This window comes from Melanaphis sacchari, unplaced genomic scaffold, assembly GCF_002803265.2.
Source record: "Melanaphis sacchari strain LSU unplaced genomic scaffold, SCAv2.0 Contig91_pilon_pilon, whole genome shotgun sequence".
Taxonomy (NCBI): Eukaryota; Metazoa; Arthropoda; class Insecta; order Hemiptera; family Aphididae; genus Melanaphis; species Melanaphis sacchari.
The window spans coordinates 1,682,041-1,695,692 of NW_020271649.1; the positions used below are offsets into that span (position 1 = coordinate 1,682,041).

At 27.0% G+C, this 13,652-nt stretch overlaps 1 protein-coding gene across 1 annotated transcript; it reads left to right on the forward strand.

The window, feature by feature from the left end:
- Positions 1–11,885: 11,885 nt before the first annotated feature.
- LOC112602878 (U6 snRNA-associated Sm-like protein LSm6) lies at positions 11,886–13,407 on the forward strand. Its single transcript, XM_025351221.1, has 2 exons — positions 11,886–12,111; positions 13,066–13,407. Exons 1-2 carry the CDS (start codon positions 12,021–12,023, stop codon positions 13,215–13,217), a joined length of 243 nt encoding a protein of 80 aa, XP_025207006.1. The 5' UTR covers positions 11,886–12,020; the 3' UTR covers positions 13,218–13,407.
- Positions 13,408–13,652: the final 245 nt, after the last annotated feature.

Genomic DNA, 13,652 nt, shown 5'->3' on the forward strand with positions numbered 1-13,652 from the left:
TAGTAAGTAACATTACAAAAATTACTAATTACAATATTACACACTGCAATAGTGTCCTGTGGTATTTTCGTTTGTTAAGTGCATAAATGATAAATTCTATTCAGAATCTCGAAAAATATCAAATTATATGATTCTACACACAGTATAGCATACCAAAAGTCTATCTCGGCATGCGTCTCAGATAACTACCGTTAAATGTCCCTTTATACACGCACGTACGCGCATGAATTCCAATATAGGCGCTGCATAAACAAAATGCAAATTTTATTTCTCAAACGAATCAAGAACAATATAACGCAGTGGATCGTGTCAAACGGATATTCTGCTAGACGGGCAAAAGTATATTTATATAATAAACCTATGTGTTATGTACTTATGTGTAATATAGCGCAGATATTTTCCGGGCCAACGGTCGTGTTCTTTCGATTCCTCTATTTCGCTCGCGGTCTGTACAAATTTACAATAATAATAATATGTATTTATATATCTACGTAAGTACGCGCGCGCGCGTGTGTGTGTGCAATGAGCATATTATTATATTATTATTATTATTATTATACATTGCAGTGATCGTGTGAACAGCGTGGGATTCGCGCGGGAGACCGACGACGTAGTCGCACCGTCGTGTCCCGCGGCTTTCCTAGTCCGATTATTATTAATACAATGTTCGTCCAATTAGGATGGGGAGACGGAAAGAAAAAAAAATCGTACACATATATTATGGCTGATTAACAACAAATAATGACGACGGACCGGGCCCAAAACGTTCTCGTCCGGCTATTGTGTGCCAGACCGTTTCGCTTATACATTATTGTAATATTATAGTACATATTTTTATTATTATTAGCTTCCAGTTATATCGCACCGCACACGGGATCCTCACCCGCTGCCAAAGGGTACACTCTGTATACACACTACATATATTATAACACACGTGCACATTTCCATATTATTATTATTATTATTATTAATATTATTATCGTGTTTACAGTATTTATGTCGCAAATATAATAATATATTATAATCTTGTGATATTGTAAATTTGCACTACTTACCATAAAATATTTAATATGTGTACGAAGTATGTAGTATAATAACACTAATAAGAAATAACTATAGTGTAAGTGTATAAATTCTTATCATATTAATAACTGATATTATATGCACATAACCACGTAAAATTTATATTATTAATACAGCTAACAGGTATAATATCTTGTAGTTGGAGTGAACATAATAGATATTATTATTACTCCATGGTAATAGTTTCAGCACTCTCAGCAACCTGTAACCGTTATAAAATCAAAAGTCTAATCTATTATAAATATAATTATTATTGTAGTATACTGATGTGACTGTTTTAACACTGTTTTCATTTTATCAATCTTAAATATTCATGTTTTTATTAACTTTCGTCGTGGTTATTTTTAATATCAATACGTCGAAAGGGGAGTAACCGAATTGGTTCCCGTTTGAAAAAAGGTATTTTATTAAGTAGAGCTGAATTGGTTTCCGTGTAAAAAAGGTATTTTATTAGATTAAGCCGAATTGGTTCCCGTTTGTGTATAGGTAATTTTTAATTTTTAATAATTGGTACAAAATATAAATTAGATAGTATAAAATATAAATATACCTACTCGACTACACTCTATAGTCTATAGCAGTTAGTAAATATTTTTTCCAAAAAAATTCGCGGGCCAAGTTTTAAGTGTCAGTTTTATATTTATACACTAAAAGCTAAAGGCAAAGATACATACAAAATCCATTTATTTAAATGTGACTTAATATATTATGAAATTACTTTTATATTACTATTATTTTAATATTTTGTACCTATATAAGTGATGACTATAGTTGATTTCCAAATCAACAATTTAAAATTGTATATATTATATCATTTTTTTTTTTAAACACACATTAAAGCACATTTTTAACCAAGCCTATTTTTTAGTTGACAGCCCTAAACCTGTTAAATTGAAAAGGAAAATGTGGGTAATTAAACGGGAACCAATTAAAAAAAAACGCGACTTTAATAAGAATAAGATAGCTAGCTACATTATATCGTGCATATACCGAGTTCCAGAAATCCTGCTATGGTCGTGATAATGATACTACTCTATTGACTTTATTAGATTTTAAAAAACATCGCCGATCATAGTTGTGGATGTGACTGTATGAGCAGACAGAACTATTATGTAAAAACGTCAACTGTTGATCTAAGGATTGAGATGAGACTGAAGTAGAGTTTCAGCCTCTTTCAGCTGTGGCCGAGCATGCCCGGGTATGAACGTGATAGCATAAAGCTATAGGCTGGGCACTGGGCAGGGTAGCCGTATTCACTGGTTTTGCGGAGAATCCAGAACATACTAAAAAATACTATTGACGAGGATTGGCGGTGCTTATTGGGTTAAGGAGATCTACCGGCAACTCATTGGACAGTGTGACTTATGAGCAGCGGTTATTATGCTCTTTTTTTAGGATGGATTTTATCATTTGTATAATTATTATAATTATTGTTAATAATAGTAATTATTGTGTTATTACTATTATTATTACCAATAACACCATTACGAGACTCGTTGAAATGTTTGATTGTATTATTTGTATAAGAATGTTCTTTGTTTTTCAAAGTATTTTGTCTTATGGCATCATATATTTCGGGGAACCTTTTAGCAAAGGCTAACAAAAGTTTGCTATAATTTTTATCCGCAATTTCTATATTTGGTAATCCTTGTTGTTCTACTTCATTATTTTTTTCATTAATCTTGTCAATTTCTTTTAATACTGATTTGTCGTCTTCTATAGTCGTTTTATTCTTGGGTTCGTTAAAAAAAAAAAAAAAATTAAAAATTATAATAATTATTATACATTCTAAACTTAGTACTTACTAATTGCACAATTAAATATATATTATCAACCAGACTTTAACATAACAATAAAACTAATATGATATTTTTCATTTTATTTTTGTTTTGTTTTAATATCCACTACGGAATCTTCGATCTAAAAAGATAATACGTAACAATATTATTTTCAGTTATAAATTACTGGAAAAACATTATAATATTATATACTTACGTCGATTATACAAGAATTCATTACTTCGAACAAAACACAATTTAAAAAAATGAATTATACAATGGTAATGTTTTTAAATATTCGTTTCACCTTAAACGTAACTAAGTGTGGTTATTAGCTTTTGTTTGTTATTAGCCAGGTTACATATATAAAAAAATATAATAATTAATAATAATACACAACATTTATTTATAACTTTATAAGCATAATTAATATTCGAGGCGGCTGTGTTATCTATACGAGATTTGCAATTGGCACTCGCAATAATCATCGACTGACGGTTTACAGGTAGGTGGCTATAAGATTGTATGCTACTCTTTCGTTATCGAAAATATAATATCCGATAATGAAATTCTATTACGTACATGATATACTTCCCGCCATGGAATACCATTTCAAATCTACAGCTGACAATTAATAACATATTATAAATAATGATTTCAATAACTCGGTACCGTTTCTAAAATTTACATTTTTTTTTTTTTGTTTTTTCAAGTCAAATACTAAAATACGTGATTAAAGGAAATTTTAAAAAGTATTAATTTAATTTAACCATGTTATTTTATGTTTTTCAAAATAATATTTTTATGTGTCTAAATTTTAATTTTTAATAATTTAAAAATTATATTTTTTCACAGTTAAAAAATCAACAAAAAAATATAATAAATATTAATTTAACAATATTATGGTTATTATTTTTGTCTTGTTTTTTATTTTTTTTAAATATGGTCACCCTAATTTAAGCAAAACAATCAAATTATTTTGTCATTAGTTTATGTTTTTCCTTTTTTTACTTTCAATAAGTATAGACGAAAGACATTTTGAGCTAGGAACTAAGCCCCTTCAAACCAATGGGTTGGTTATTTTATATATGTACATGGCATGCACAAATTTTGTTTGTGCGGAAAACTGACAATTTTTAGTCACACGTCCAGGACTATACTACAGTGAGCTCATAACAAAATCAATAGGTCACTCGTCAATTTACTATTACGTCAAATTATATTCCATTTGTATCAAACCCAATTTTCCGAGTAATTACGAATACCGAACACAAAAGCGTTCTTAAACTCGAGATTTATTATAAGTACATACAATGGAATTGCCGCACACTGCGCCACGCCCGAGTATTGTTTCTAAGTGCCCTTTTGAAACCTTTGATTATGCACTAATGGAAAACAGTTTCCTTGAACTCTTTTTCCCTTCCTAGCAGTTTATGTTTCCGCTCTTTCCGCGCACGCGTGTGTGTATTTCTTCTCGCATTTGCTTATTTTCATCAAATATATATACAAACACTTAAAGTCCAAATGTTCTCTTTCTGATACTATTTTACAGCTGGTACCTACCTGGCTACATAAATATATACCTAAAATATTATTCTATTTTTATATGTAAATATAAAGGACCTTGTATTATATAAATATTTATATATATATACATAGTAAAAAAATAAATATTTTTTATAATAATTCGCGCTTATTAGTTACGTATTTACACATGATAGCTAAACAATAATTAATGAATATATACTACACATTAACTAATTAGCCTATAAAATATATAATTGAGGTGTTCGTTATTGCTTGCTAGAGAATTAAATATCAAGCAATAATATGGTTATTTTTTGGTCACTTATAATTATTTCAGAAGCTTTTAGTAACACGGCACCATTTGATATAAACAAAACGCATATGTAGGAATTATAGCTGATAATAAGACATAGGTATAGATAAAATTTTAGTTTTAAAACAATAGTGTCTTATGTATTTATATATATTAAAATTTGAATTTATTTGACCATATTATAAATTAAAAACAGCTATCTGTTTACATTAGTTGCGTTTATATCATATTTTATTGAGAATTCGTATACTTTTTCAAAAATAGTAAGTACATCATCTTTGGAATTTTTTAAGTTATACTATAATTCTCTACAGCATTTTACAATGGAATATGTATGTATACCTAATTAAAATATTAATTATGATTACCTAATTAAATAATAAATATTAGATATTATGCTAGGTTATTTAATAAAAACATTTAATGAACATTCGTGAAACGAGTGTACGACATTCTGTGCTGATGAGATGTATACTTAATAACTACTCATAACATACCTATTGCATAATTATTATTTTAAACTATACCTCTTTAATATTAAGTTAAGCATATATGTTGTCAGTTTGTCATTTTTATTTTCTTTGTATAAATAACTATTCTGAACCCAAATGTATGGGTATATTATTACTAATAAACAAATTATTTTATTCTAGTGATTTTAATCAATACCATTGATTTTGAAAAAGTCGTAAATTGGGTAGATGTTAACTATTTTTCTAGTACTTTTCTTGTTATTTAAGTGTGGTTAAGAATGTTCCTTGCCCTGGTGAATTTTGAACATTTCAGGACTATATAGTATGTCTTATCATGAGGGGTTTATCACCTCGAGTGTTGACTACAGCTAGTATTGAGTTGTTCTTATGTTTTATTATGAATATATTTATATATACGAGAGAGGTTGGTGTGTTCAAGCTTATTTGGCAATTATTATAATGTGTTAATGGCGAGACATGTTAGAGGTGGAGTATGCCGTTTATTAATGTTCTATACTTGATTTTTCTATAAATACTAAAGTACTTATATACAAATCGTGAAAATATAGAACTCAGATAAATTTAAAAAGTAAATAGTAATATAAACAACTAATAATGTTGGTAATATTATTAAATTTTGTTTATTTAATATTTATCATTTGGTATAAAATATGAATTATTCACATTATAATATTATATGGGTAGTAAAATATTAATTAATATAGGTATATTTTTGTCCAGAACATTTTCTTCAGTATTTAAAACATCGAGAATAATTTGTACCTTTTGATAGAATTTTTAATCCATCAACTACATTCCTCATAGTAAATAAATAATATGCCTATACCTACATAAATTAGTATTTTAGTAAAACTATTATAAAGTACACACTACGCCACTGAAAACCTTACAATGTAAAAAAATCATTTTATATAAGACGCCGATACTGCTGAAACTCTGGACGTCCCTCGGTTAGTATATTTGAATAGTAGGTATCATATTAAATTATTGATAGGATACCTATAATGTGACCGTGTGAACCCAAGAAAGGATAAATGGCATCGGCGAACTCTTTTGAATATTGCTTTGTAAAATTTTTCGAAGAATCTCATCGTATACAATGAGCAAATGAAATGAACACAATAATATATAATAATACAACATATACCAGCTACCCATTTATTGTTGTTATCATTACTACTGTTATGTCGCCATATCGGCTCTAATAAAAACTGCAGGTGACTATTATATTATAATATATTATAATATAAGTATTATTGTGTAGCGTAGTATTATTATATTACTCGAGAAACCTGAAAAAAAACCCTGCAATGATCTGTTGAAAATTCGGCAATTGGTGTCACGGAGAATGCTATCAAATAATAATAATAATAATAATAATAATACATAACATGTCCACAATGTAATAAATACCTATTACTTTCAAAGTATCGGACCACCTTGATGATATGTTGATAATACTATTGATATTATACTATATGAAATTATATTGTCGGCTATCATTCAATTCCTCTGCAAATCGCGGTATATAAAATGACAAAATGTTTGTTAATATATTGTAAATATCTCTATTCGGGCCATATACCTACTGTATAATATGGAATATTATACATTTATTAGATAACTTTCAAGAATAATAACGGTGTTGGTACTAACTACTTCCTAGGTATAAATGCAGCATTTCACTGTTTTTTTTCTGAATAAAAAAACAATCTCGTATTAGGTATTTTTTACACTGCAATATTATGATAAGCGAGAAAAATAATATCGTTATTTAATTAATGTTTATTGTTATATGTGCCGTCGTTCGATCGTTGTTTTTGACTATACAATATTAATAATTTTTATATACCTATCGCATAACTTCAGACAAAATCCTTAATTATATTAATATCATTACCCGTTTTGATTTATTTGCTCTATTAAAAAGATGAGCGAATTATGAATTTTACTAGTATAAACAACTAAAAACATAAGTTTTGATCAGTTGCGATTATTATTTTTCATTAACACAATAATTGATTTGCATTTATTACTACGTCCATATACCGTTGAAAATACGTTTGAAATATTATTGTTTTTTAATAATAAAAATAGATCAGTAAATATTACAATAATATTACTAAAAAAGCAAATAATTAATAAATAGTAAACTTTTCAATTGTTCAATACATATTGACGTGCTTAATGATCATAATCATTAGATAAATTAAGAGCAAGAGAATAACATTAGATTTATTACGGATACTTGGAAACAATTTAAAAATAATAAAAAATCAATAAATGATTATTTGCAGGCAATGGAACTTTGTTTTTGTGTTAATCATAAAATGTGATTTTTAAATATAGGTAATAACCAGTGGCGCAACTAGCTTAATTGTTTTGGGGGAACTGAAGTCCCACATTGTTTGTGACTAACACAAAATAAAATGATGGTTAGGTTTTTTTGGGGGGACTATTACAAATTTTGGGGGGGACTAAGTCCCCCCAAGCCCCCGCCCATATTTGCGCCAATGAATTAATAACATATTAGAAAATATATAGTCATGTTTAATTTTTAAATGAACAAAAAAAAAAATTTAATTTTTGGCTTTTATTTAAATACTATGTATCATTTAGAATAAAAATTTAAAAATAAAAACAATTTTAACTAAGCCATTGATGATATTTTTTGTCAGTCCTTAACCTGTAATTGGGAAAGAAAATTGTTATTTTAATTTATAACTAGTTATTGAATGTATATGTGTATGAAAATTATAGAAAATAATATGTATTATATATTTGACATTTGTTTATGTATTATATAATAATGAATATAATATAGAAATTATAAACATGATTAATACATATACACATCATTTAATGCACAATCGTGTTGTGACTTTATCAGGTAAAAGAAGACTGGTGACCGGGGTGCGATCCTGTCACAAATTTGTTGTGCAATCGTGTTGTAATTCGTGGAGTTAAAAAGTGCGCAATCATGTGGTGTCGATAATATATATATGTAATGTGTAAAATTAAAATAAAAATTCTAAAAAAATTTAAAAATAATTACGAATAATATGTTTAAATTGACTGAGATTATCTATATCTATAATATTTAATTGTATTCTTGAATCGTGTACGCGATTTAAAGATTGAATAACTCAAAAAAACTTTTTTTTTTATTAGATAAAAGAAATATACAACTATACAAAATTTTGCACAACAAGTATTAATGATGTAAATGGTTTACATATCATGAAAGAGGCGAGATGTAGAAGGGCTCTCAATGGTGATACCTACTTGATAGAAAAACTACGTTGGTTTTTCAATGCTCGTCATTTTTTTACGATAAGCAAAAATATCGAACAGACCTTATAAACACTTAATCTAAAATGTACGTGGTATGCCGCTACTTTAACTTACCATTAAACTTGACAAAATATAAAATTTTTATTTTCAAAGTATAAAATATATTCGTATTAAGGTAAGTTTATATTCTACGTTCTCACTTAACATGCATGTATCTACTTATGAGTTCAAATGAAAAACTTTGATGGTAAAATATGAATGAGATTTTGTTGCATTACAATTTTGTAAGACTGTAAAAGGGATGTATATAGTTTAAACATAATACATTATATTATATACACATATAATATATTTTATGGGTACACCCTGAATAGAGGCGTCATTGCGTCAACACGAAACGAACGTATTTTAATTCCATTTTTATTAATATTTCTCAGTACAACTAGTATATTGAATGTAATATCAACCGCCGTTTTCAATCAACGTATTGATAATATGGCTTAAGACTTTCGAAATTGCTTCAGTGATTGTTGTACTGCAATCGGATTATCATCGTGTGCTTAAATAAGAACCAAGGTATACATGATTTCCACTAATCACATATAGATGCCTTTTATATTTGAACATTTTGAGAAGGCTTATATATTATATAAAATGCAATATGCGCTTATTTATGTTTCGAGTATCGTATATTGTATACTTCACGAATTACGAATACTAAATCGTTAAAATATGTGATGAATATGTTAGTTTTATTACAGACTTAAAAATATCTTCAAATATTAATACATGTATTTATATTTATATAAGTATTAATAAATGTATATATACATATTATATAGCCATGTAGGTAGTATTTAAGTATTTTTTCAAAAGCCACGTATTTAGTATATTATGTAAGTATAAAATAATATATTATTAACCTTAAGCTGAGGTATAGAATGTTAAAGGTGCACGGCTATCGTCCACAATCATTATTTAGAGGGGGAGGGGTCAAAATCAATATACGGTAATACGGTATACATATCAGCCTTAGTATCATTATAGTATCAGCCCAGATGCAGATATAGAATATATATTAGGGGAGGGGGCACCTTGAGTAAAATTTCAACCTAAATTAGATAAAAATAAAAATATGAGAAAATACTATATGTTAACTAATAAGTATATACTACTATTAAAATTCCAATTCGTCAGTATAATTAAATTAATGAAATTAATGGTAAATTAGGTTAAATTAATTGTAAACTTACAAAATAAAATAATCAATAATACAAAATAAAACACGTTAAAAAAAAAAAATAAATAATTACAGAAAAAAATCGTTTTGTCTTTTTAATTTTGAAAATAAAACTATACGCATGTTTGGCGTCAATGATCAACGATCATAGCAACCGCACATATATCCCTATAAGTATCGTATCGTACATTAACTAAATATATATTTTTTATAAATATACTGTACTATAGACTACGGTATTAATGTTTTCCAACCTATGGGTTGTAGCATTTTTTTAGTAAGGTATTAATAATAAGTACTAAAGTCGTTCTAATTCAATTGCTTTAAACTTTTATTATTTTACTTATAAAATAAAATCCTTTTTAGTTTTTAAAATATTTTATTAAATCTTTATACAATTGCAGTAGGTACTTATTTTATTTTTCATTGCAGTGTATTGTATTAGCGCACAGCTTTAATTTCACCAAGCCTTTCAAATAATAGGTACAAAATTCAAAATGCACGACAACAAGTAGGCTCAATTAGATAAAGCTTTTAAGAATACTTATATTATTAAACGCTATACGTAATTGCGTTTCTATTTCCCGTACAATATTTTATACTCAATATTGTAATTTAGGTCACGTGTCTTGAAAATAATATGTACTCGATTGTAATGATTCAAATTGAAATACCTATACCACATCTATTGTTATACAATTGCATTATTTAATGTCGCTAATATTAGAGTGAGACAATGTTACTTTTTTTTTTTTGCTAGCCTACAATAAATATATTATACATAGTATAGACCTATAGTAACTTTATATTTTTATTTACCAACCTTTTCATTTTCTAGGGTTAATTTATAAATGAAAACAATGGTTTTAATATAATTCAGTTACGGTTTGAAAACTTAAGTTAGATATACACAATTTGATAAAGTAAATATTAAAAATAGTAATATATATCTACAAATAAGCATATTATACTATGTCTTATAGTTCAAAGTACATCAGTATATGTTTCAGTATATTAGCCATTATATGGTATTTCATGAATATACCTATAATAAATACCTAGTATGGATATAATTTATATCATTATAGACTTCAGTCTAAATAATTAATTTGTGGACATTGTCGTTTATTCCACAACATTTATTTTATATTATTCACCTGGCCAATTATTTCAAAAATAATATTTTATATGATTATAAGATGGATTTTTCTCCCGTTCAATACGCTAATTAACATCCTCAAATGTTTTATTTTAAATACTTTTTATGTTATTAGTGTTATTACTGTAATTTAAAACGTTTAGTAATAATTTTTTGGCAGCAAATTTTGGTAATAATTTAACGGATAGGTAGGTACTATTGGCCATCTGAAGTCAATAAGGTCCATAATTTTATACAAATTGTTTTTCGACTTAATACGAGTTTCTGAACAGATACGAAATTTTCAAAAATCGTGCACCTGTTCCCATTGTATGGAATTATAAGATTTATTTTTCAAAAATAAAATTTGAATTTAAATTATTTTAAATATGTGTTACTATAAATTTTATTTTATATATTATTTTATAACACAATATTATATTTAGTATGTATACATAAATCAATTAAATAACGTGATATATTTTAGAAAAGTTTTTGAACCACCTCTTATTTTTTTAATTTTCTATGGGAGGCAACTTTAATTTAGATCAGTTGAATGAAAGATGGGTAGAGCCACAAATCGCGGAGCTGTTGTGAACTATATATTAGGAGTGGGAGTCATTCAATGAAAGTTGATAGGAATGAAAAGTAGGTGTGGCCAAATTGGGAAGACCACCTTAAATAGTCCTTAATAACTAAAAATTAAAATGCATTATGTCTGAGTGATTACCAAATACCAAAGGCATACATGATACATCGCGCGTGTAGGACTTAGAATTATTTTAAGCTGGCTGACATACATGGTTGGTGGTAACTGGTAAGATATGTCATGGTAGTTTTATTTTTTCGTGGGCCGGCTGCCAATTTAAAAATGTTATGAGATTCGAAATCAAATAATATCATAAATTTATTATTATGGTGTTTAAGACATTATTTAAAATACTGCAGTATTGCCAGCACTGTTTTGTATGTTTCGGTACAAAATTAACTGATAATAGATAACGTATATTTGTGTGCTATACAACTTGAATTAGTAATTACGTTTGTCGGCTTTTTTCCAAATTGTATTAAACATTGAATGCGTTTTTGTATTTCATATTCAATATTTATCATAATATAGCAAAGTACTAATTTAAATTTATTTTTACCCAAAATGAGTCGCAAAGAAGCATTAACACAGTTTATACAACAAATTCATGGTCGCCCGGTTGTAGTGAAATTGAATAGTGGAGTCGATTACAGAGGTAATGTTTTTCACAACTCACTTTATTTAAATTTTAAATATGCACATCTTCTGTTTTGTACTGATATTTCGGATCCGTTGCAGTGTCAATCTTAAGAGTGATAGACACGATATTTTCTTGCCATGATAAGGTATTCGCTTATTATTTTTAATCACATCAACGAGACTAACATTTTGACTATTTCATACACCGGAACACACGAATTGTGTCCTAGTGATATTTATTGAGTACAAGAGTTACGTCCCAATATAAAAACATAATTTTCCTACAGACTTAAGACTGTTAAAAGCACATTATAACTATCGGTAGGTTAAAAATATGGTTTTGTTTTGTCAATTTTTGCATTTAGAAGTATATATATAAATTAAATTAGTATTAAAAAATTAAATTAATATTTAAAAAATTATAAGACTTAAAAATTACCTTACTATTTGAAATAAAACTGAGAAAAAAATATAATTATAAAATAGTCGTATGGATAGTTGGACACAACTTGTTTAGTCATTTAGATTAAGTCGGACATAACTCTTGTAGTCATTTAGATAAAGCTGGATGCAATTCATGTGCAGCTGAGTGCTCAATGTCACAAATATCTTTTGTTTCAATCCAAGCTGACTGATCATATTGTCAGTAATTTATTATGTTTATGCCAGTAATACCCTAAACTCTATATCTATCTACAGTACATTCTACAGTTGATTTCTTATTTTTGGAAAGTTGGGTATTTAGATAGATTACATCATTGTAAAGTATAAAAGACATAATGTTAAGACATGTGGACGTCTACGATACAGAAATCACAAAACGTATATTGTTTATAGACTTTACCCACATTTATAGATGAGTGGATATTAATTATTTTAATTGTTATATTAGTTTTTTAAAGACCAAGCCACTGATATGAAATAATGATGAATAATTATATTATATTTATACATTAATGATCTTTATTAGGTGTAATGGCTTGCATAGATGGTTACATGAATATTGCTCTTGAACAAACAGAAGAGTACATAAATGGAGAACTTAAAAACAAATTTGGAGACTCTTTTATTCGTGGCAACAATGTATTGTATATTAGTACACAAAAAAGGAAAGGGGTATAATATACTTTATGAATAATGTTATTTGTATTCTCAATTTATATGCTTGTGAAAAATAAAATCAAATAAACTAATATTTATAAGTTTTTGTAATAGATATTAAATAACCATAATTAATTGGTGTTCCTTTATATTCAAAAAGTACCCTATGTAATTATTATATTGATTTTCAGGTTATAATTTTAGTTGTATTAATTATATAATGTATAGTACACATTTATTGTGTGCTTATAACTTATATTAGTTTTAACTATGTATAGCGAGATATGTAATTAATCAATGGTTGTAGGTACTATATAGATTTATTCTATGAAACATATTTTTTCTATACCAAACTTACAATTACAAAAAGAGTAATCATAAATGTAACTTATATTTTGTTCTTACTATATGAAATTAATAAAGTTAAAAGAATTAATAAAGTAGTAATTATATTAG